The 23,448-nt window shown below is 53.7% G+C and overlaps 1 protein-coding gene across 1 annotated transcript in view; it reads left to right on the top strand.

Moving 5' to 3' along the window:
* The window catches only part of SYNE3 (spectrin repeat containing nuclear envelope family member 3), a 90,589-nt gene that overhangs the window by 17,093 nt on the left and 50,048 nt on the right, over positions 1 to 23,448 (top strand). Inside the window, exon 2 of the mRNA XM_032405872.1 lies at positions 17,240 to 17,397. Coding sequence (XP_032261763.1) covers positions 17,254 to 17,397 — 144 coding nt within the window. The 5' untranslated portion in view covers positions 17,240 to 17,253. The remainder of the gene's footprint in view (positions 1 to 17,239; positions 17,398 to 23,448) is intronic.

Genomic DNA, 23,448 nt, shown 5'->3' with positions numbered 1-23,448 from the left:
GCTTGGTGTTAGTCTTCCCCGAGTCAGGGGGCCTTATGAGACCTGCAGACCTCACCAGGAGGATAGGCAGGCCCAAAAGGCGACATGACATTTCCAGGCTCACAGAACCCTCGTGGCCCACCCCTGAGGGTCTTGGGGGACTGATTAAAATCCCTGGTTCACAGAGACATTCTGAAAGGTGAATTCAGTGAGGGCTTCCCACAGGACGTGTGAACTGGTGAATTACAAAAGGTCTCAGGCTGAGAAACGCCATGTTATAGAGATCGGGGGTGGGAGGGAGACCATGGGAGAACGCTGGATGCCATGCCCATCTTCCAGAAGCGAGAAGGGAGACTGAGTTGTCAGGCCACCCAAGGGTGCAGGACCTGGTCGGTTCGCTTCCTCTCTGTGATCTTCACGCCAACCGACAACCACAGCGTCTGGTGCAGAGTAGAGGCGTTGAAACAAGATTTGCCATTAAAGGCGCCGAGCCTCTCCCAGGCTTTGGAATGGAGGGAAGGCAGGCCCGATGTGGTTCTCACTTAGAAGATGAAATGAGCCCAACCCAAACCTCTGCCTGCTCACTCGGGGTCCTTTGAGAGCCTGCCCTTCTTCTTTCCCTGGCCTGTCTGGGTGGAATGAGAAGGCACAAGGCGGGGGAAGTTAAGAGCTGGTTTTTCTCAGCCTTCAGTTTCTGGAACCCCCGGCCCAAGGCCCCCCACAGCTGCGGTGTCCCTGTCTGGCCTGATTGATTTTGAGCCGTACACCCAGGAGACCCACTGGGGAGGCATCACCAGGCCCATCAGCGGTAACCTCAAGCTATGCAGGCCTCTCGGGCTCGTCTCCATCTCAGCCGCGCTTACCGTGTGGGGCTGGCCTCGGCCGGGCGCCTTGTCAGTCTGAGCTGCTGGGGTTCACCCCCGAGCTTGTGTGCCTCTGCAGTCAGTCGGGTGTGTGATGGGAAATCCTGTTCTGACTCAGAAAGGAACCCCCCTTCTCTTGCCTTCCTGACTCACTTCCTCATTTTGCTGACCATTCTGCATCGTGGCATGGGTGCTGGGGCCGACAGGCCTGAGCTTGCTCCCGACTCTGTGCCTCGGCAGCCGTCTGACCTGGGTGGGACAGTTGGTCCCTCTGAGCCTCAGTTTCCCCATCTGTAAAGGGGCGCAGTCACTCCTGCCTTGGTGTCGGTGGATAAGGGATGCACAGCATCTGCCCCGTGCCTGGCACACAGCAGGGGGCCTCCCATGTGGGAACTTTTGCTCACATTTCCCCCAACCCACAGGAGCCTCCTTTGGCATCCAAAGGTCAAGCTCCATGGTAAACTTGACACCCACCCAGGGCAATTGTAGGCCACAGATGAGCCTGAGGTGGGGACAGTAGAGCAGGCCGGACACCTGTTACCCACCAAACAGCGTTGGCCACAGTGCGTGGCCAGGTGCTTTGGTGGCTAAGGGCCCCCGAGGACAGGCTTCAAGCACAGACACTGTTGGGAGGCTGGAGGCTGCTTTCTACAGCTCATTAGATGTTTGCACATTTGATCAGATGTCGAGAAAAGATCTTTTGACTTGAACCCTTGGCCTTGTGAAGAGCAGGTTTGTGATGAGAAGGATGCCTTAGGGAAAATGACATTTTAGGAGGCATTTCCCAGGGCGCCTGGGTGGCTCAGTTGGTTAAGCAACTGCCTTCGGCTCAGGTCATGATCCTGGAGTCCCGGGATCGAGTCCCACATCGGGCTCCCTGCTCGGCAGGGAGTCTGCTTCTCCCTCTGACCCTCCTCCCTCTCACTCCCTCTCATGCTCTCTGTCTCTCGTTCTCTCTCTCGCAAATAAATAAAATCTTAAAAAAAAAAAAAAAAAAGGAGGCATTTCCCAGCATGTGGCCTGAGGTGCCAGGTTGCAAAGAGCCTGCTCAGTCCCACGTTGTTTCAGAGGGTTGGGCAGATGCTGTCTGGCCGCTTGTGGATCTGTCACTGACCAAAGGATGCCACCCCCTTGCTCATGGACCCTCACTAGCTCCCTATTGCCTGCAGATGCAAGTCAGCCCACCCCCTTTGTATCCCCTGCCATTCAGGCCCCAGAGCCTGCCTCTCTGACAACTGCTTCCTTCTGTTTCCCTTTAAGAATTCCCAAGCCCTCTCTGCAGCCTGAACTTGGCCTTGCATTTTTTCACCTCCTAGCTTTTGCTCACACTGGCCCACCCACTTGTCTTGTTCTTTGCCGCTTTGCATCTTATCCAGGCCCTGCTTTTCCTCCACACCTCAGCCAGAGTGTCCCCTCCTCTGTGAACCCCTCCCTGGAACTCCTGATCACCAGCATCGCTCTGTTCTCTAGGCTCCAAGAGCTTCTGGTGTGCCTCTCCACTTGGGCACCTGTAACGGCCCCATTCAGAGTTCGCGGTCATGCAGACCATGAGCTTTGTAACCTGTAGGCCGAGCCAGGCTGGGCGCGGGCCTCAGCACTGGGCACACCTGGGTATGGAAGTCAGATGATCTTGGATTTGACTCCTTATCTCCCAACTACTATCTCTGGGCAGGCCGTGCGACTTCTCCATCTCAGTGTCTTCATCTATAAACTGGAACTGGATACTGAGACCCAACTCTCAAGTATAACAAAATATTTTTATGATTAACTCAGCAAAACCTGTCGCATCGAGTAACTTCTCACAGGGAGTGTTTGTTCCTCCCAGGAATTCCCAGTACCGAGGGATGTGTCCTTGAGTTGCAAACCCTGGCAAGCCCATTGGAATGCTTCCCAGGGCCTCACTCTGCTCCTGAGTTTGCTCAGCCCACCTCTTTGGGGTGGCAGAGTTTGCTTTCTGTTTGTTCCATTGTGGGATGTGAAAGTTTCATGCCACTCATATAATGTCCGTAAGCCCGCTTTGCATGCTGGCGTGGTGTCAGGTTCTCAGAAGCAGTCTGGCCCAAGGGGCTGGCTAGGCTGCAGCTCTGGAGTCCAACAGACCCAGGTTCAAATCCCAGCTGTGCTTCTTGGGCAACAGTAGTGACCAGTTCGGAGATTTTATTTTATTTTTGAGAGAGAGCAAGCGCATGCGAGAGAGTGAGTGGGGAGAGGGACAGAGGGAGAGAGAGATTCTTAAGCAGGCTCCACGCTTACTGTGAAGCCCAACATGGGGCTCGACCCCACAACCCTGAGATCATGACCTGAGCCAAAATCAAGTCGGTCACTTCACCAACTGAGCTATCCAGGTGCCCCTGAGAGTTTAAAGTCAAGTTATTTCACCTCTCTGTGACTCAGTTTCCTTATCTTTGCAGTAGGGACTATCATAACAACCTTCAAAGTTATCTTAAGGATCAGGTGAGGTCATGCATGCCCGGAGAGGGAGGGGCATGTTGACTGGCACCTAATGTGGGCTCAGTGGATGGAAGGTACAGGTTCACCATTTTGAAAAAGATCTCCAGCAGCCCTTTAGCTCCTCCCATATGGGCATATACCACTGGTAAAGTGCAGGGTTTGGATCCCTGGAGGGAAGAACTTTCTTCTCCCCTGAGCTATGTAAAAAGAGGATGGGCTGCCTGGAAGAGGTAGTGAGCCACCCATCACTGGAGGTGTGCAAGGATCTTGGAGGCCTTTTGATGGGCATATTTTTAAGAAAATTCAAGCAAAAATGGGTGCTTAACCAAGGTCTTTTTGATTGGCCCTCTTAGTTTTTGGATGCTGATTGTTTCTTAACAAAACAGCTTTATTGAGATAAAATTCACAACATACAGCTCACCCACTTAAAGTATACGATTTGATGACTTTTAGTACATTCACAGAGCTGTACAAACATTACTGCAATCATTTTTAGAACATTTTTATTACCCTAAGAGGAAACCTGCACCACCCGCATCCTCCTCCATGTCTATAGATTTGCCTGTTCTAAACATTTCATATAAGTGGAATCATGTGGTATGTGGTCCTTTGTGATTGGTTTCTTTCATAGCATCATGTTTTCAAGGGGCATTTATATTACGGCTTCATGATTGCTTCATTCCTTTTTCTTGCTGAGTAATATTCCATGGTATGGATATAACACATTTTATTTACCCATTCATAAGTTGATGGGCGTATTGGTTGTTTCTGCTTTTTTGGAAGTCAGATGATCTTGGATTTGACTCCTTATCTCCCAACTTTTGTCTGCACGTTTTCATGTGGGGACATGTTGTAATTTCTCTTGGGTAGATATCTAGGGATTGTTGGGTCCTCTGGTAACTATGTGTTCAATCATTTAAGGAACCACCACACTGTTTTTCAAAGTGGCTGCACCATTGTATATCCTCACCAGCAGTGTATGAGGGTTCCACTTTTTCCACATCTTCGAACATACTTTATTATTATTTATCTTTTTGATTCTAAGCATCCTAATGAGTGTGAAGTGGTTTCTCATGTTGGTTTTAATTTGCATTTCCCTGATCGCTAATGATGTTGAACATCTTTCAGTGTGCGTATTGGCTATTTGTATATACATCTTCTTTGAAGAAATGTCATTCAGATCTGTTGCCCATTTTATAATTGGGTTTTTGTCTTTCTAGATATAAGTCCCTTAATCGGATAAATAATTTGCAAAATTTCTTTCATTCTGTGGGGTTTTCTCTTTGCTTTCTTGATGGTGTCCTTTGAGGCACAAAAGTTTATAATTTTGATAAAGTCCAATTTATCTAATTTTCTTTTGTTGCTTGTGCTTTTGGTGTCACATCGAAGATAACATGCCCAGTCCTAGGCCAGGAAGATTTATGCTTATGTTTCCCTCTAAGAGTTTTATAATCTGGCTTTTTGCAATTTGACCTTTGATCTATTTTGAGTTACTTTTTGTCTGTGGTGTGAGGTAGGGGTCCAAGTTCTATCTTTTGCATGTAGATATCAAGTTGTCCCAACACCAGTTGTTGAAAAGACTCTTCTCTTCTCATTGAATTGCCTTGACACCCTTGTTGAAAATTAACTGTAACTATGATAGCTAATTGTTTCTTTATCAGTGGGTCAATTTGAAGAAATGTGCATTACGTAGAAGGTGTTTATACCAAGATAAATCCTGGCCATAGCTCTGCCATTGAGCGGGATCTTGGGTGGATCTCTTTCTAGCTATAAGCCTCAGTCTCCCCATCTATAGAATGGCCCAGCTAGCTAAGAGGATTCCTAAAAAGTGGTCCACTTGTTACATACTGAGACTCAGGGAGGTCTCTGCAGAATCTTTCATTGGCTCCTTGGGGTAACCCATCATCCTGTGAGCTCGGCCCTGCAGCCTGAGATCTGGAGCCAGTCTCAAATCTGAGGGCAGTTTCAGTGACTCCCTGGCCTGGGTTGGCCCCATGAAAGCCAGCCTGCCTTCCTGAGAACATCGATGTTGTGCTCAGTCAGTAAGCAGCACTGCCATCCTCCATGCCAGCGATGCTCCAGGCCTGTGTGTACTGAGCAGATGAGACATGGCCTCCACCCTCGAGGGCGACAGCGTAATGGGAAGGTAGGCACATCAACAACAATCATGGAGCCAGTGGGGCGAGCTGGTGGGTGCTGTGTACCGGGGGCTGCAGGTGCGAGGGGCAGATGACAAAACACGGCTTTGCTGGTAAGGCCATGGGCCTGGCCCAAATGCCAATACTCGCGCTAAGAAGTATCTGGAGAATGTTAGGTTCAGCTGTCCAGGACATTCACGGTCTTTCATCCACCACCTAGCTGCGGCTGTTACTTTACTGACACCTTTGGCTTTCCAACCTTCCCTAACACGCCAGCCAGGTAGTACTGACCACTTGTCCGCAGGTAAAGTGCTCTGGTTAAGGGGAAGAAGCCTCTGGAGCCAGTCAGCCAAACTGTCAAAGTTTCATTTCCAGCTTTGCATGCTTTGGGGAAAGTTATTTAGGATCTCTGTGCTTTGTTTCCTTATCTATAACAGGGGGCTGATAATAGCATCTCCTTTGTAGGGTACAGTGCAGAGAGCTAGCTCTTAGGAAGGTCTCCAGCTCTGACACGTTGGAGTTGTGGGTTGGAACAATGGAGCATTTGCTCCAGCAAGCTAGGCGGGCTTCACAATGGCTTGTTATAACCCATGGCTCTTGCATGTTGTGACCTGGCAACAAAGTAAAATTAGCCTTTCCGTCTCCAGCACAGAAGATGATCATTACAGTCCTGTGCATTTGGATAGAGCGGGGCTTCTTGGCCACAGATAATTCCCTTACTAAGAGTGATTCTGTTGGAAAAAGTCCCAAGGTGAATTGGATGTGCCCTTTCCCTTCGTGACAACCTTCTAGTTTAAAGCCCAGAGAGGATGGAAGTCAGGTGGCAACTATTGCTTCCACTTTACCAACAAGGAGACTGAGTTTGGGAGCTGGTTGGTGGCAGTCTGCACAGGAACCTGGGTCTCCTAATCCCATTCTGGGGCCCACGTGGCCCGAGAGGAGGCTCTGATACTGGGTTAGCAGAGTTGCTGATGTCCCCCCTCCCCCATCCCTGCCTTTCTCCAATTTTCCCTGAACCTGCAGCATGTGTCCATCAAGGACCAGTACAGCCAGAGAGATGCTCCTTCTGGTTCCATACTTCTTCCTTTTAGTGAAAAAAGAACTGAGCTAATAATTATCAAGTACCTACTAAGTGCCAGTGGGAGTAAATATTATTCTTTATAATTTCCAGATTTACCTATCTGTTCACAAATATTCGTAGCACCCGCTGTCTGTCAATGTCTATCCCAGGTACCTTGATCAAGAGAGCAGTGATCAAGACAGGCAAGGGCCGGGCTCAGATATGCAAGTTCACGTTCAAAGGAGAATGGGCGGAGAGCTCAGTGCTGCTGGGGAAGTTGTTGATTTTCATCCTGTGGCAGCCACTGAGTGAGCTGAGTTGTGTGCAGGCATCCAGGTCCCTTTGGAGCCCAGCCCGTCTGGGAGCTCCAGGAGCACAGAATAAGGCCCCCCCAGAACCGCTGTTTCAGAGCTCAGAGAGACCGTCGCACATTACATGCTTTTGGCTGTTGGTTCAAGGGGTTGGGCCTCAGAACCACCGGTTCAAGGAGTCGGCTGGCGCAGCCCTTGGAATTGGAGCGGATTCCTGTTGGCTGCGTGTCCCCCTGTCACTCAGCTCCTTACTCCTCTGGCCTTCAGCCCGCGGGCCAGGCTGGGAGCTGAGCCACCGAGAGCCTTAAAGGAGGAGGGGCCTGGGAAGTGCTCTTCGGAGCCGGAGAGCTTAGTAAGGGCACCCCGAGTACAGATGCAAGTCCATCAGGTGGTTGGCCTTTGGGGACTGCAGATTAAAACCACAATAAACTATCCCTGCCCGCCGATTAGAAGAGGCTAAGATTGAGAAGCTGGCCGTGGAAGGATGTGCGGGAACCAGAACGCTCACACAGCGCTGGTGGGAATGGACTGGGGTGAGGCCGCTTTGGAAAACAGCCTGGCAGTTTCTAAAAAATGTAAACATCACACCTACCATATGATCTGGGCTCTCCACTCCTAGGTATTTCTGCAGGAGAAATGAAAGCAAATATCTGCACACAAGTGTTCAGAGCCGCTTTATTCATAAAAGCTGAAAACTGTCCACCCGTGGGGTCTGCGCAGACTGGGGGCTATTACTCAAGGCAGAAAGGAATGAGCCGTCAATATGGGCATCAGCATGGAGGTATCTCAAGGTAGTTGTGCCCCGTGAAAGAAGCCAGGCCAAAAAGAAATAAATACATACATAGGGCATCATTCGATTTATGTGAAATCCTCCAGAAAAATACCAGGTCATCTCCAGCGACAGCACACACATCAGCGGTTGCCTGGGACAGCGTGTGGGCAGAAGGGAGGGATCAGAAATGGGATCAGGAACCTGGGGGGTGATGGATGTGTCTTTGTCTTGAGTGGGGTGATGGTTTTATGGGTGTACATGTCAAAGCCTACAAATTGTACCGTTTAACGATGCGTTTATTCATCAATTAGACTCCCAGGAAAGCTGTTAAAAATGAAGGCAACCCCATCTCCAGTCAATTAATCAATAAGATGAGTCTGACCCTGCCCTCCTTCGGCAAACTCCTCAACACATATGAGCAGTAAAACAGGAACAGTGTGGTTCAGCTGCAGGGTCCCATACTGGGTCCATGGCTTACTAACCATGCCGTGCCCCCCAAGCCCCCAATTTTCTTTCCGTGAGGTGGAACCAGTGATCCTAACTCCTTCCTAGGTCGGGAGGAGAACATGGGGAAATCCACAGAAAGTGCTTAGTAAACCTGTAATAAAAGCAAAGCATGCACAGGGTCCACGGGCACCCAAGGAAGGGAGGGGGTCATTGTGCAGGGAAGGAGGAAGCTGGGAAGGTCCCCACCTCTCAGTGGCTATAAGTGGATATTGGAAAGGAGAACAGGGAAGAGTCTGTGGGAAGGAGGTGTGGAGGGGTGTGGTAGGAAGGGACTTAGCAGCCAGAACTAAGCTGGAGGAGGGGGCAGCACCCAGACTCGAAGCTCCTGGAAACCTCGACAGTGTGGTGCAACAAGGTGGGAGCTCCATCCTTGAGGGTCGCAAGGAGCACTGGCTTCATCCGCCAGTCCAGGGTTTCTCAAATTGGGACCTGAGGAAGATTTTTCTGGGGGCCACAGGTTGTATGAGAAGTTTTACAATTTTTGTCTAATAAAAACAAATTAAAAGTTAAAACTGTACATGTGGGGCCATGCTTTCAAATTGAGAGACGAAATTTTCACCTAGCAGAAAGCTCTCATTTCTAAAGTCCGTGTTGCTAAGAGTGGGTTCTGAGACTGTGTTATGTGCAACTATGATTTTTCCTTTAAAGAGGTTTGCCATCACCTTATTCCATCAGGGAGCTGCCAGAAGCGGGGGGCAAGGCGTGCGTCGTCGCTGTGGCCAGACTTCCTCCCATGGGCTACGTACGGTGTTATCAGTCCAGACAGTGCGGGGGGGGGGGGGGGGGGGCGGGGGGGGGGGGGGGGCTGCAGAAGGGCAGGCAGGTCTGGTGGGCTCGGGGATGACTGTGGGAATTGCCCCTCTCCGGGGAAGATTCCTCCCTGAGAGAAGGCATGAGGCCCTGGGGACCTGACTTGCGCCTCGGCTTTGCAGGGCCAGTAAGGGGCCTGGAGGAGGAGCATGGGGACATCTGTCACGGCAAGGCTGTCACAGATCCCTTGGGAAGGGAAGTCAGGGCAGGTGCAGGGACAAAGGGCTGACATCCCATCCTGGCTTCCATCCCGTTGGGCCAGCTCTTCTCAGGCAGGGGCCTTGGAGGCGGGGGCAGCACCTGGGGCTGGCCTTGCTGCAGGCCAGAAGGAGCACTGTCCTCCTGGGTCAGAGCCTTGGGAGATGTCATCCATGGGGTTCTTGGGAGTGTGAGTGGTGTTTTTACCGCCGGAGCATGGGATTGAGTCACGGCCTGTGGTGTGAGAAACCAACCCCCACCTAACGCTCTCTTCTGAATCAGAAGCCAGGAGGACCGCGTTGACTGGCCAGAGCGACCTCGTGCCTGTGGTCTGAGGCTCTGTGTCCCAGCCAGGTCGGACTGGTACTTGGATGCACTGCCCAGCGCTCTCTGACCTGCATCTGATGGCCAGTCGCTGCCTCCTTGTCTTCTGACCGCCCTGCCCACACCGCCAGCAGCTGACCATGACGCTGGGGACAGGGTGCCTGTCAGGACCGCCCCCCCTCAAGATCCCTACAAGGAGCCCTCCCCTTCGAGGCCTCTGATTGGTGCCCCCCCTCCCCCAGCAGCCGGAGCCAAGCACACCTGTGCCCCAGGAGCTGTGGCCCCACACCTTGGAGCCACCTGCCCTGCCCCAGGGATGCATTCTGCCCACACCCCCTTTCCCCCATTCTCTCTTAGTTGCCCCGTGCATTCTCTCCCCTCCCAGATATTTGTATTTGACTTTGACCATGCTTAGACCATGGGTAGAAATCTTGGCGTCCTCCGGGCCGTGCCATTTGATGGAGAGCTTGGCTTTAGTCCGTTGAGAGGACTCGGAAATGCTGTTTTAGAGTCAGTGTCTGGGGCGGGAGCTGGGCCAGAGAACGGTGTTCACCGCCAGTTACCATTTATCCGTGATGGACGGCTGTTCGAAAATCGCTCTCAGAGCCCTTGCTGTGAAAGCCGTCGCTGGCCCGTCCCCTTTGTGGCTGGAATTGTAAAGTGGACCCCACGACCCTGGTACGACCCGGGGTTTCCGGTGTCAGCATTTTCGAGGCGGCGGGCAGAGGGTGGGTTGCAGCGGCCTGTCGTCTGTGTGGCTTTGGGGCCGTCCCTTCGCCTCTCTGAGCCTGTGCTTCCCTCTGAGACAGGATAAAGCCCAGCATAGGTTCCCAGCTCTGGATTCAGCCCCCTTGGAGGCTGTTGAAAGATGAAATAAGATGGTGCAACACTTCTGTCCCTGCTCTTCATGCTTTGCTCTCAGAATCACCTTCTGCGCACGCCAGGCAGGAGAGAACCCCCCAGGAACATCCCGGGGCTCTGAACGACGCCCTGAACGGTGGCCGGGCCACATCATTGTCGGCTGGACGTAAACAAAAGAGTGTGTTCCCAGAATCCACTTGAAATAAGCTTTGGGATTAAAACCAGCTGCCTGCTCAGTTCCTGAAATTCCATCTGTGTCCACAGAGCAGCAGGAATGAGTAAGGATGGAAACTGTGGCAGGGCAGGAATGAGTCACGGGGAAGCCAGGCGAGTCACAGAAGGGGCGTGCACCCCGTTCCCCGGGCTCTGGGTCAGCGTGCGGCAGGGGCCCCTGGCCAGGCCGGTGGAGCAGGCGTGGGCTGTCCCTGCCTGTAGGGCCTGCCACAGGGGCCAGGGGTTACTCAGGTCTGCATGCTGAAGCCTTCTGGGCTCCAGAAGGAATGCCAGTGGCCAGGCACTGCTTCACCAAGGCTGCCTGGCAGCAGGGGCCGGATCTCTGAGCAGAGGCCCGGATTTCCCCCTGGAGTGGCCTTCTTGGAACTTAGATGTTCATCAGAGATGATCCGCAGAGGGCTGGTTGCCCCAGGCTCCCTGCACTGCGTGGGCAGCCCTCAGTGGGGTTTCAGGGGACACAGGCAAGGGCGTGGAAGCTGCATAGAACCATGTGTTTAAAGAGCAAAGGCAAGTCCTGCACCTTCTACTTAACATCCCTCTGACTTTGGGCAACGTTCTTAGTATCACTGATCCTCAGTTTTCTCAGCAATAACGTAGGGGTAATAACAAGTCTCTCACCGGGGCTTTGTAGGATAAATGAGTTAATAGCCATAAGCCCTTCATCCTAGAGTCAGGCACACACAGAGTGCGAGATACTTGTTGCCTATTACGATTATTATCCTTAATCCTGCATCCGCCACCTTTGGCAGGCTTATTTGCCTTTCTGAGTCTGTTTCCATCTAATAAGTCCGGCCACATAACAGCCACTCTGTGAACCTGACTTTGCCCCTCTCTCTGCGTGGGAAGGGTTCGTTGGGTGTCACGTTGTACGGCGTTCCCTAATGGAATTTGGTTAGGTCCGAAGCAGGATGCTTACGGCGTCTGGATCACCAAATGGCAAGCTGTATTCTAGTGTTTGCGCATTCCCAGAGAATGTGTTGGAGGGATTGAGGCAGGGGACTGTCCCAGCCTGGTCCTTACGGTGTCTGCCCCTTACCCGTGGCACCACAGAGCCTAGTCGGGGCCTCCGCCCTACAGCCTCAGCTCTGCGGGTCCCAGGAAGGGGAAGGAGGGGTCTGGGCCCACTGACCCTTCAGGAGATAGGGCTTTGAGCCCCAGTAGACAGTCAGTATCAGGCAGTTTTATTGGTGCAGTACCCGGCTTCTGCTGCTCAGTGGCTCCCAGCCCTTCGTCCCTCCAGTTTAGTGGCAAAAGTGGCCGATCTCCAGGCTCCCTCTCGTCTCCTGGCAGCTTCTCGGCTGCCGCACCCCTGCATTGGCAGGCCCCCGAGGTTTGCGGCTGGACTGAGTGGATTCGGCCCACCTGGTTGGATCCTGTCCAATATGGGGTCACTGCCTGCCCTGGGTCACTTCTGTCAGATGCCCCAGGGGGCAGGGAGTTGGACTGGGTTTTGGAGGTGGTGTGGTCCGTGAGACAAGCACAGACTACGGAATCTGACAGAAGGAGGTTCAAATCTCAGTGCCGAAGCCGTGGGTCTGTGTCTAGTCTCAGTGTTTTTTTGTTTTTGTTTTTTTTCCCAAAGATTTTATTTATTGTCAGAGAGAGAGCACAAGCAGGGGGAGCAGCAGAGGGAGAAGGAGACTCCCCGATGAGCAGGGAGCCCAATGCGGTACTCGATCCCAGGACCCTGGGATCATGACCTGAGCCGAAGGCAGGCGCTTCACCAACTGAGCCACCCAGACGTCCTAGTCTCAGTGTTCTTATCTGCGAGTGGAGAAGGTGGGGGCAGCCCTGGCCTCTGAGCCCCTGCTTTCCTGATGAGTCCCCATAGCATTCTAAGAGGAAGGTGCTGGTGGAGAGGAGAAGGTGGGCTGAGCTCCCCCCGCCACCCAGCAGCCTCAGTGCATAGCACGAGGGGAAGCCAGGCTTCTACCTCTGCCGCCCCCTGTGTCACCTTCCTCTCAGGTCGGGGGGCCCCCGGGGCCTCGAGGCCAAGTGCCTAGCGCGGTGTAGGCCGTTTATCATGGCCTGTTCGTGCCCTTCTCTTCCCTTTGGGCTACATCCCGTTTCCAGCACCCTCTGCCCACCGCACACTTACTGACCATGTTTCGGCCCCTCGCTTTGCCCTGAGCCTGCCCCCTCAGCTCTAGTTATGCTCCCCCCTTTTGATCCCACGAGTCTTGCCAGTCTCCTCCAAATGTGTTGGCCTCCCAGACTTATGGCTTTTGCCCCGGGTTCCATCTGAGCACATGATCTGTCCTGACTCGGCTTTATTCCCACGCCCTGGCCTGGCTTGTGTGTCGTCAAGGCCAAAATGTCATTTCTCTTCCGGCCGTCATTTGTAACCACACAGGACGCTGGAAGCCAGGGCAGTTTGCTTTCACTCTCTCTCCTCCGGCAGGCAGCCTTACCTCAGGGGCCCTCCTGCAGCTGCCCCTCTCCGCCCTGACCCCCCGCCTCCCCCCCCCCCCCGTGAGGGCGGCCCCCCCCCCCCCCCCCCGGCCAGGGTCACCTGCCGGAAGCTCAGAGATAGTTGTGTCCCCCCCACATGAACCCTTGCTGGCTGTCGTCCCCCAAGGGCCTGGACATGGCTCTGGAGCCTCTGATCTGGCACCCCACCCCCTACCCTCCACTCCTGCCCCCAGCCCAGCTTCCTCTGGTCACCTCCTCCCTGTTCCCATGCTCCAGCCTCACCATCCCCCCGCCCCCTCCCTGCAAGAGCCTCCCCACTGCCCCGAGGGAGCAGCACCTCCCACCCAGCCCACCTGCTCCAGACCAGGTGACAAGCCCTCCTTTGCGGCCCTATGGCCACTGCCTCTTAAAGCTCACGTGGGTCTGTCCCTACCCCGTCCCCACTCCAGAGCTGCACCTCTGCCCCTGGCTTCCACAAAGGGAAGTCCATGAGATTCCCACTAAGCTTGCGGTGAGGGATGCCTTCCTGGTCCTTAAATCAATGGTGGATGGGCTTTTCTTGAGCTGCCCATTTGATTTTTAACTAAAAACTTTCAACCTTGCATCACAAAACAGGCTCTCCTTCCTGCTGGCTGTGAGAAGGTGTAGAGCAGGAATACCCCCCCACCCCCCAAGGTCTGGGTACTGAGAGGGAGCTCCTGGGGGCATTTAGGGGCCAAAACTTGGATGGGAAACTGGAGTCTTATTGCTGCTAACCTCTAGCGGCTGGTGGTTCCTGCACTTCATGCCGGAGGCAGAACCAAAGCAAAGCCCCCTCTCCATTACCAGTGCTGGTAACTTTGTCACCGATATTTTTGTGCTGCATTGCGGTTGTAGGTATTTGAAATGTCCTTCCTGCCCCTCACTGCTTCAAAATTAAGACAGTGATCAGCCCCATTGTTAGCTCTTGTGATTTAATGTGTTAATAAAAACGTGTGTGTGCGTGCATGTGTATCTCATTAATTTAGTCTTTTGATAACTGGTTTTTTTTAAAAGATTTATTTATTTATTTATCTATTTATTTATTTAGAGAGCAAGCGCAGGGGGAGGGGCAGAGGGAGAGGAAGAGAGAGAATCTCAAGCACGCTCTCCTCTGAGCACAGAGCCGGACTCGGGGCTCGATCTCACGACCCTGAGATCATGACCTGAGCTGAAACCAAGAGTCAGACATTCAGCTGACTGAGCCACCCAGGTCCCCCGATAACTATGTTTTCATATGATTGGTTTCCTTTGTAATTCTTTGCATTTTATTGTTGGCATTTCAAGCCTTTATTCAGAGAAAGTCCACAGAAGTTAAAAGCTGTCCCGCTTGCCTCAAAACCCCCACCCTGGCATGAGCTCATCCATCTGCGGCCCACGCGTGTTCAGGGTTCAGCTTCTCTCCCGTGAGCTTCTTTTTTTAATTTAAAAAAAATTTTTTTTTTAACTTTATTTGAGAGAGAGAGCAAGCGAGCACAAGCAGGGGGGAAGAGGGAAAAGCAGGCTCCCCACTGAGCAGGGAGCCGACGTGGGGCTCGATCCCAGGACCCGGAGATCATGACCTGAGTTGAAGGCAGCCGCTTAACCCACTGAGCCACCCAGGTGCCCCTCTCCTGTGAGCTTCTCGAGACAGGCCTAGCTGGGAGCGTGTGTGTCACTGACTGGGAACGAAATGGTTGGCAGAACGGGCCTAGATGCCCCGGTCTCCTGGACTCTGCCTGCAGGCTCACTGAGCCCAGCTTAGTGAGGCCCCTTGGCGGAGCCCTGCCCCACCCCGCTGGACCCCACATGTCCCATTTAGTGTACCTCGGGGTCTGCAGACCGCCCTGCCTCACAGGCCTTGGGCATTTGCCGCCAGGAGGGCTCTCCCAAGCCTCTCTTGGCCTTTTGGCGATTAAGACAGTGCTTCCTCGCTGTCCTGCCTTCAGAAACTCTGGGAGACTCCTTTCTGCCCCTCCCATGCCTTGCTTTGTAAAGTTACGTAAAAGCCAAGCTTTTGGAAGCCAATCAAGTCCCACACTAGACGGGAGATTAAAGACACAATGAACCAATTTAGAGGCCCGCACATTCTAATGTGCTTTACAAACGGAGCATTCAAAGACAGGGAGTGGCTTCAGGGAACATATTAAATTGTTAGAAAAAAAAAATTGTCTGGGTGGCTCAGTCGTTGGGCGTCTGCCTTCGGCTCAGGTCATGATCCCAGGGTCCTGGGATCGAGCCCCGCATCGGGCTCCCTGCTCCGCAGGAAGCCTGCTTCTCCCTCTCCCACTCCCCCCTGCTTGTGTTCTGTCTCTCGCCGTGTCTCTCTCTCTCTCTGTCTGTTAAATAAAGAAAAAAATCTTTAAAAAAAAAAAAAATCAAAACAGCTCTGAAAGGAAAACAACAGGGTGGGCGACTGAGCTCTGATTTGCAGGCCCAGGTCCCCCTTGCAGACAGCATCCGTCCCCTGCAATCTGGGGGCAGAGCCCACCCCGTGCCGGCCCTGGTGGGGGCCTCAGAGCCCCAGGTCCTCAGTCAATGCTTGTTGAGCCACCAGCTGATGATCAAGAAGAAAGGGCCTGGGGCGCCTGGGAGGCTCAGTCATTAAGCGTCTGCCTTCCGCTCATGTCATGATCCCAGGACCTGGGACTGAGCCCAGCATCGGGCTCCCTGCTCCACAGGAACCCTGCTTCTCCCTCTCCCACTCCCCCTGCTTGTGTTCCTTCTCTCACTGTGTCTCTCTCTGTCAAATAAATAAATAAAATCTTTAAAAAAAGAAAAAGAAGAAAGGGCCAACAAACCAGTTTTTTTTTTAATTTAATTTTTATTTTTAAAGTGATGGTTGCTCTTCCTAGAAAATTCCCAGAGAGCCTGTGGAAAAATAAGGAAACAAAAGCTTCCAACTGTGTGTTTCCACCATCCACAGGCAAATCATCTTTAGCCAAGTGGCCTCCAAGGCCACTGTGCCAGGAAGAGCAGCCTGAGGTCACGTGGGATGTGGCTGGAGCCACTTCAGGCCATGCCCCCTGCAGTCAGTCAAGTGGACATGTCAGGGCAAGACTGCCCAACTTTTCCCTAGGAGTGTAGTTTTTTGTGGTTTTGTTTGCTTTTAGTGTAGAGTTGTAACTACTAAATATACAATTTTGCCTAATTTTTTGGTATCATTATAAGAATTCTCCATCACCCATTCATTTTAAGCATACATTTTGTGGGCTGCATAATATCCCGAAATGCAGTGTACCATACTTCCCTTAACTAATCTCCCACCATTGGGCGTTTTGGTTGTTTCTAGTTTTGCTTTGTTTGCCATTTTAACCAATGCTACATTCGTTTTTTGGTGCGTTAAACTTTATAGCAATTCTGGGATGTTTCCACAGCGGAGGGCTGACTCTGGGCAAGGCGTTATGGAAGGTTGAGGATAAGCTACACACAATCCCTTCACATAAGATGCAGATATAAATAACTTTAATCCAAAGTCGGTTATCACTGCCATAAGGAGACAACTAGAACTGGAATACAGAATAGTTCTGCCTGGGCTTAATGGGATTCTAAGAAAGTTATGGGCGAAAATCTGAGCCACTGTGTCTGCGGCTAAAAGGTAAGGGCGAGGGAGTGGAGGGCAGCATAGAGGAGGGCTGGTTTCTCTGGGGGATCCAGGCCAGCAGGAGGGCTTCCCCGAAGGTGGCAGAGCAGGTGGGGCTTATCTCAAGTGCAAGGTCAGTTGATTGTCCATGGCTGCCACAAGCTAGGTGGTCTGTGGCTCAGTGGAAGAACACCAGTGATTGTCCGCCGTGGACCTAAGTTGGTGGCAAACTAGCAACAAGACCGCTGCTAACCTGGCCATCCACAGCCCTGAGATCGTAATATTCAGGTGAGGTTCTGGGGCTGGACTCCGCTTGGCCGATGCCAAAAATTATTTCTTCAGTTGAGGCTTCTTGATCCATTCAGATCATGAATCATTATGCATCACGGACATCTCAGATTGTATGTGTTTTGGGATTCTCTTTTGGAGGCGCTTCAACCCACAGAGACAGAAGAGGGTTGGTCCTGAGTCCCCAGGTAGGGTGAGTGGGAAGCAGGGAAGCTGAGAGGCCGGAGAGAATCCTTGCCAGCCCAGCACCCTGGGCCAGCTCTCCCTGCTCAGCCACAGGAGAGACCTGTTCTCCGTGGTCCTTTGGAGGACTGTGTAGCCGAGTGGGAGCACCAGGAGGGGCGCTGGTGGGGTGTGGGTCTGTCCCCAGCGTTGGTCCCCGCCTCCCCTACCCCCCACGCCGCCCTACGTTCTCGCCTGCTGGCCTGATCTCATGTGGTCCTACCTTCAGCCCCTGCAGCTGCCATGACTCAGCCACCCCAGGAGGGCTTCGACAGGAGCGTGGAGGATGCCCGGGCATGGATGAAGGCCGTGCAGGAGCGACTGCAGGTCAACGACAACACCCAGGGGCCCCGGGCGGCCCTGGAGGCCAGGCTGCGGGAGACCGAGGTATGCAGAGGCCGTGGCTTCCATGGCTTCCGTGGCTTCCGTAGCCCCGTGGCCTCGGCCATGTCACTCCCCCCTCAGGCCTCAGGTTTCCAGGCTGTTAAATGGAAGGGGTGTGTCTCAAACTTTGATGTGTTGGCATCTCCTGCGGATTTGGGTTTGAGTGCAGATTCTGATCCAGGAGATCAGAGTGGGCCCCATCATGGCATCGCTAACATGCTCCGGGTGATGCGCTGCTGCTGGTCCTGGGACCACACTTTCTCAGTGGCCGTCTGGTTCTTCTGTCCCGGCAGAGGCACCATGCGGCCAGGTGGGTCCCCAGTGTCTTCCTGCTTCCCTGCGTCCCTGAGCCTAAGGTCCCTGCCAGGTCTGGGTGGGTCCAGTTCGGCCTTCAGGAGGGTGGAGAAGGGGTTCTGCCCAGTGAGAAGTGACCCCAGGGCCAGGGTCTGGCCTTGCTCCCCACAAGGCAGGGCTCAGGGCCTGTGGTGCTAGGCCTACTAGAAGAGCTGGTGCCCAGGGCCTGGCGTTATGGGGCCCCCATCCAAGGACATCTGCTCCAGGCCAGGGGACAAGGGGGAAGAACCCAGGCATGAATCAGAGACCTGGGTTATAGTCTCCATGAGGATGCTAAAGTGCTGTGTGACCTTGGCCAAGTCCCTACCCCTTTCTGGGCCTCTGTTTCCCATCTGTGAGCAAAGCCAGGACTGATGCATTTCTTGGGTCACATCCATTGGGATGTTCCTGGAATTTGAATCTTCTGAGTCCTTGTCAGATGAGCTTTCTGTTTCCCTACAGGGTCATGTGCTCCTCAATGACCAGAGACAGGTATTCACAATAAAACTGTGCCTGGCGGGGCAGAGAGCATGCGTTCTGGTTTCTTGGACATTCTGTTTAATAGAACAGCTCACTGGATTTGAGTGAGGACAGACTATGGAGTCTGGACATCTTGGGTTCAAATCCCAGCTCTGCTTCTTGCTGGCTGTGTGAGTCCCTGCAAGTCATTTGACCCTGTTGGTCTTCCATTTACTTCCCTTCTAGAAAGGGATGCTGCTAATTATCTCAGAATGGTGCTTCTCATGCCTCCACTCTGGTGGAATCACACTTTTCACTAGCCTCCCCTTTGTCAGGCCTCGGACCATGACCTTGGGACCCCCAGGTAATCGGTTCGTTCCTGTCCCCTGCCCTCAGGTTGCTCCCGACACACACCTTAATTAAATACAGCCCTGCTCCTGCAAGGTAGGCGTGGAGGGCCCTGCCTCTCCCAGGGGCGAATGTCGCCTGCCTCCTGGTGGAGCACCATCTGAGCACTCACCATCCTGGGCCATGTGTCCTCCTAGGACAACCAAAAACAAGTGCTTGATGGGGCTGGTTAAAGTCCCCCCCACCAAGTGACCATCATAGCAGAAAGGCGGGAAGACTTTTAAGTCATGTGATCAGAGGCTTCCCAATTAGACAGTGAAGTGAGCAGAGAACCCAGGGCTCTTGGAGAACCCCAAGGAGGTCGCGTCCCCCAGCCTGGGAGATCAAGGGAGGCCTCTGGGGACAAGTGACTTTACTGTTGAAGCTCAAATACAGAGGAGGTAGTCAGATGGGGGGATGCAGGGGTGAGGATGGGGAGGAGGGGCCTCCAGGCAGAGGGAGCAGTGTAGGAAAGGCCTGGAGGTGGGCAGAGCCCAAAGCACATGCTTGGAGCCCCAACAAGGCTAGTGATGGGGTAGCACCGAGCATCAGGCAGAAGCAGGGGGCAGGGCCAGAGAGGTGGTTAGGGGTTAGAGGGTGACAGCCTGGAACAGCAAGCCAAGGGGCTTGGACGTCTGTTCTGCAACAGGGGGATGGTGGATTGGAAATTAGGATGATCAGGAGTTGAAGGATTCTCCCATTGGAGAGGAGTTGGCAGCCCGAAGCCCCTTCCCATGTCAGACTTGGCCTTTCTCATCAGCAGCATTATTATTGCCACCAGGAGGCATTTATGCAATGATTAGTCCTCCCAGATCACCGAGAGAGGGGACCCGACGTTCATTCGACACCTGTTACGTGCTCGGCGCTGCCCTTTCCGCTTTCATGTTTAATTTTACAAAAGCCCTGTGAATGTGGTTTTATTGTCCCTACTTTTCAATAACAAAATGTGATTCCTAGACACAGTGATGAGCCAAAACTCCAGAAATTGATCTCGTCAGGGCTTGAACCCAGGGCTGAATCCAGAGCGTCACTGGCCATCCCCACGCGGGGGCCTGGGGCAGTGGAGGCAGGCAAGGTCCACCTTACTCCAGGGCTCACTACATAAAGGGGGACAGGTATGCACATAATCCACAGCACACAAGGGTGTCCTGATGTTATTGATGTTATTCTCCTCCTCTAAAACCTTCTATGGCTCCCCATTGCCCACCAAAGGAAAACCAAACTTCACCTGGTGTCAAAGTCTGCCACACCCCACACAACCCTGTTTTCCGGCTTCAGCTGTTCCAGCACTGTTCCCCCCACCCCCAACCAGCAAGCACAAGTCCTCTCCTGTTGGCAGATGGCCTAGCTGTCCTCTCAGCAGGCCTCTGGCCTATGCTCTTGCCTCTACTTGGAATGCCCTTTATTGAGTGTGGGTGTGGGTGTGCTTGTGAAATGAAGCACCGCCCCCCGCACCGTGCCCCAGCTCCTGATGCTCTCCGTCTGGGAGCACCACAGCCCTGCATATGTACTCACTCTCTCAGGGCCTTTGGACCTCGGACCCTTACACCAGCAGGTCATTACCCTCCTCCGAGGCGAGGGTGGTCCTTAGGAAGAGCCCTTGCCCGGCCCAGGGACTTGACTTGGAGCCTAGGCGGAGGCGTCCTGTCCTGGGTCCTTCACTGCTGGCTCTCCCACGGGGCTCAGGCATGCTCTTTTCTGGGCTTTGACATTTCAAAACCAATTTCGCAATAAGAAAGAAAACCTTTCGCTCTTGCCATCTGGTGAAGGGAGCAGCTAGGGACTTTTCCACCTCTCCAATCCATGGGACCCCTCTCTGGGGCCTGGGGGTCTCCCTTGTGGGCGCCCCCCGCCCCACCAGCTCAGTGATGTGCGTTCCTGGTAATTGTTTGCTAGAGCAGCCAGGACGTGAGTTCCAATCCAGCTGGGATGCCTCATAGCTATGTGGCCAGGAGCAAGTCCCGCGCCCTCCTGCAAAGTGCGGGAAGAGCCCTCTCCCCCTTGTGCAGCTCAAGGACCCTCAGGGTAGTGGAAGCCTTCTGGGAAGGGAGACTGGAGAGAGTGTTGCTCTGGGAAATAGGGCTCTGGCAGGCTGGGGTTCGAATCCCCGCGTGGCCGTGGCGCCTCGGGAGAGTTTCTGGAGCACCTGGAGCTTCAGCTTGTTGGGGTGGAGGTGGGCGTGGAGGTAGCCACCCGGCGGGAGGGATGAAACATGGAGGCGAATGACTCACTGGGCCCCTTGGCCAACTGCAGGCCCCCCTGGCAGAGCCGGCCCAGTGGCTGAGGTGGTTTCTCGTGGTTTCGATGCAGGGATAGGTGCATGCCGACCCTCCCCGCCTGTGCCCAAGTCTCCAGGAGCTGGTCCCCCAGGTCCCGGCATCTCATCTCTTTGCTCTCTGGTTCCCAGCCTCCGTGGCCCTGCACTCGGGGCCTCGCCTCCGCCGGGCTGCTTCCTAGCTGGCTTCCAGGCGCCCCCTCTGTGGTCCGAGACGGGCTGCATTTCCTAGGATTTGGCTTCCAAATGCCGGACACATCGTGCTTCTCTGCCTCTGCTCAAGCCCCCGTCGCAGATGCTGCCACGTCGCTAAGAGCTGGTGCCAGTGCTACCTCCTCACAAAGCCTCCCTGGGTTTCCCCACGCTCCTCTTGGAGCGCCGATCATCACTTTGCGGTGTCTGTGGCCCGTTTGCAGTCCTCTGTGCTCTCGGCTGCACACCCCACCACAGCCTGCAAGCGCCAGGCCTTACTTGTTCATCCTGGACCCCAGGGCCCAACACAGTCCCCAGCAGAGTACTGAGAATAGTACCCCGTATGGTACCTAGCATTGTACCCAGAATAGTACAGCACAGTGCTCAACTCCACACCCTGCATAGTACTGAGCATAGTACCCAGCACAGTGCCCAACTCAGTACCAAACATAGTACTCAACACAGTGTCCAGCATAGTACCCACTACAGTGCACAGCATAATACCCAGCACAGTACTGCACATAGTACTCAGCACAGTACTGAGCATACACCCAGCACGGTGCCCAGCTCAATACCAAACATAGTACTCAACACAGTGCCCAGCACAATGCCCAGTATAGTACCCAGCACAGTACTGCACATAGTGCCCAGCATAGTCTGAGCATAGTACCCAGCATAGTACTGAGCATAGTACCCAGCACAGTTCCTGCCTGCATCTTGGCCTCATCTTGGGAAAGCTCTGACTAACCCCATTCCTCCAGCCTTCCTGATTTAGTTGTTCTTCTCTCCCCTGCGGTTTTCCCTCCATCCAACCCCCACCTGACTGTGGCCCTCACTGGCTCCTTCCAAGCAGGATCATTCTGTGGCTGCAGGTCAAGTACCCCTTCCCAGCTGGCTAGTCCCTCTTGCCAAGCACTCCTGGATCTTGCCCTCCCTCAGCTATAAAAGAACCTCGCACAGCGAGAGAGCGTAATCATGACAGCAGTGAAGAAAAGTGGAATTTTCTTCTTAAAAGCTTAGGCCCAGCCTCCTGGCCCCAGGCCGACAGCGGATATCCCATTGGTTGATATTTTGGTTTGGGGGCAGAGGTTTCTGCTTTGGGTCAGGAGGGGCTTGGTGTTCTGTCCGCCTTTGGGCCTGGCCCTCCTCTCTTTGGTAGGGAAGCCACAGACTCACTCCCCTGCAAAGGGTAGTGGATCAGGGGCCTGCCATGTCCCCTCCATCCAGCCTGCACCTGTCTGAGCATGGGAGGCAGGAGAGCAAAGGGCCAGAGGCCTAGAGGAGGTCACACAGTCAGGACACTAGGCTATGGGAAAAGGGCCGTTGTCCTCAAGGGGACTTCCCAGGCCTGGCTGGTTTGCTGTCTCTGGGGGTGACGGAGAGACTGAGCTCAGCGTCTTCCCCCACAGCTGTTGGCTCCCTGGGTTTATGGAGCTAGATTCTGATGGAGCCTCATTTGGGCAGCAGGTATGAGAAGGCCGCTCCAACCACTGCAGAGAACTGTCCCCCAAAGCTTCAGGTTTCTGTGGGTTCCCAGTGCCCTCTTCTATAAAACTGCTGTTACCGTGGCACCTCTCTTGTGAGCTTGGGTGTGCACATTCTGTCTACTCCTCGACGCCGGGGGTCAGAAATCTCAGGTCCTTCATCAGATTAAAGCTCATGGGATGGTAAGAAATCCCGAGCCTCACTGTGGGACCCCTGCTCCTGAGTGATGTGAAATGTTCTGTGCAGGGGGTGGGTAGTCTCGCTCGGCCCAGAACATTCCGCAGGGGCCCTTGGATCTTTGGTCCACGCTAATCACTAGAGTATCTTTGTCTTCCACATCACTCCCTGCTGCTGAGCGGGACTCGGTGTCTCTGTTGGGTTCTTGCTGCAGCCATGACCCTCTGGGGCCCTGCTCTATCCCACTGCTTGGCCGGGACCAAAAGGAAACAAAACCTCTCTCCCTGTCTTGGGGTAGCTCCCTGCTCTCCACTCTCCCCGTCCCCCCACCTCCACACTCATAGACCACAGAGACAGCCTGTGGAAGGAGCTTGTTTAATGTCTCTCTTTGATAACACAGGGAGGAGGGGAAGCCCCTCTCTATCATCATCATCACCACCATCATCGGTAACCATTCTCCTATGAGGTGACAAGGATTGACACCACTGCCCATTTGCACATGTTGGAAAAGGATCTACATCATAGCTCAACCGTTTGGCTCCCCCCAGCCGGTCCCGGTGCCAACCACAGAGAAGGGTCAGAGACGGCCAGCCCCCTGGGATTTCATACTGAGAAGGCTGGCTGCCAGCCCCCAGGGAGACAGGCTGGGCAACAGAGCTTGAGCTGTAAGCAAATGTGCTGTCAGTGAACAGGGATCAAAGGTGGGAAAAGACAGTACTAACAGTGGACAGTTATTTAGTGGCTGA

This window comes from Phoca vitulina, unplaced genomic scaffold (genome assembly GCF_004348235.1).
Source record: "Phoca vitulina isolate PV1807 unplaced genomic scaffold, GSC_HSeal_1.0 scaffold7, whole genome shotgun sequence".
Taxonomy (NCBI): Eukaryota; Metazoa; Chordata; class Mammalia; order Carnivora; family Phocidae; genus Phoca; species Phoca vitulina.
The sequence above is the reverse complement of the archived record's forward strand: the minus strand, read 5'-3'. Positions and strand labels throughout refer to the sequence as shown.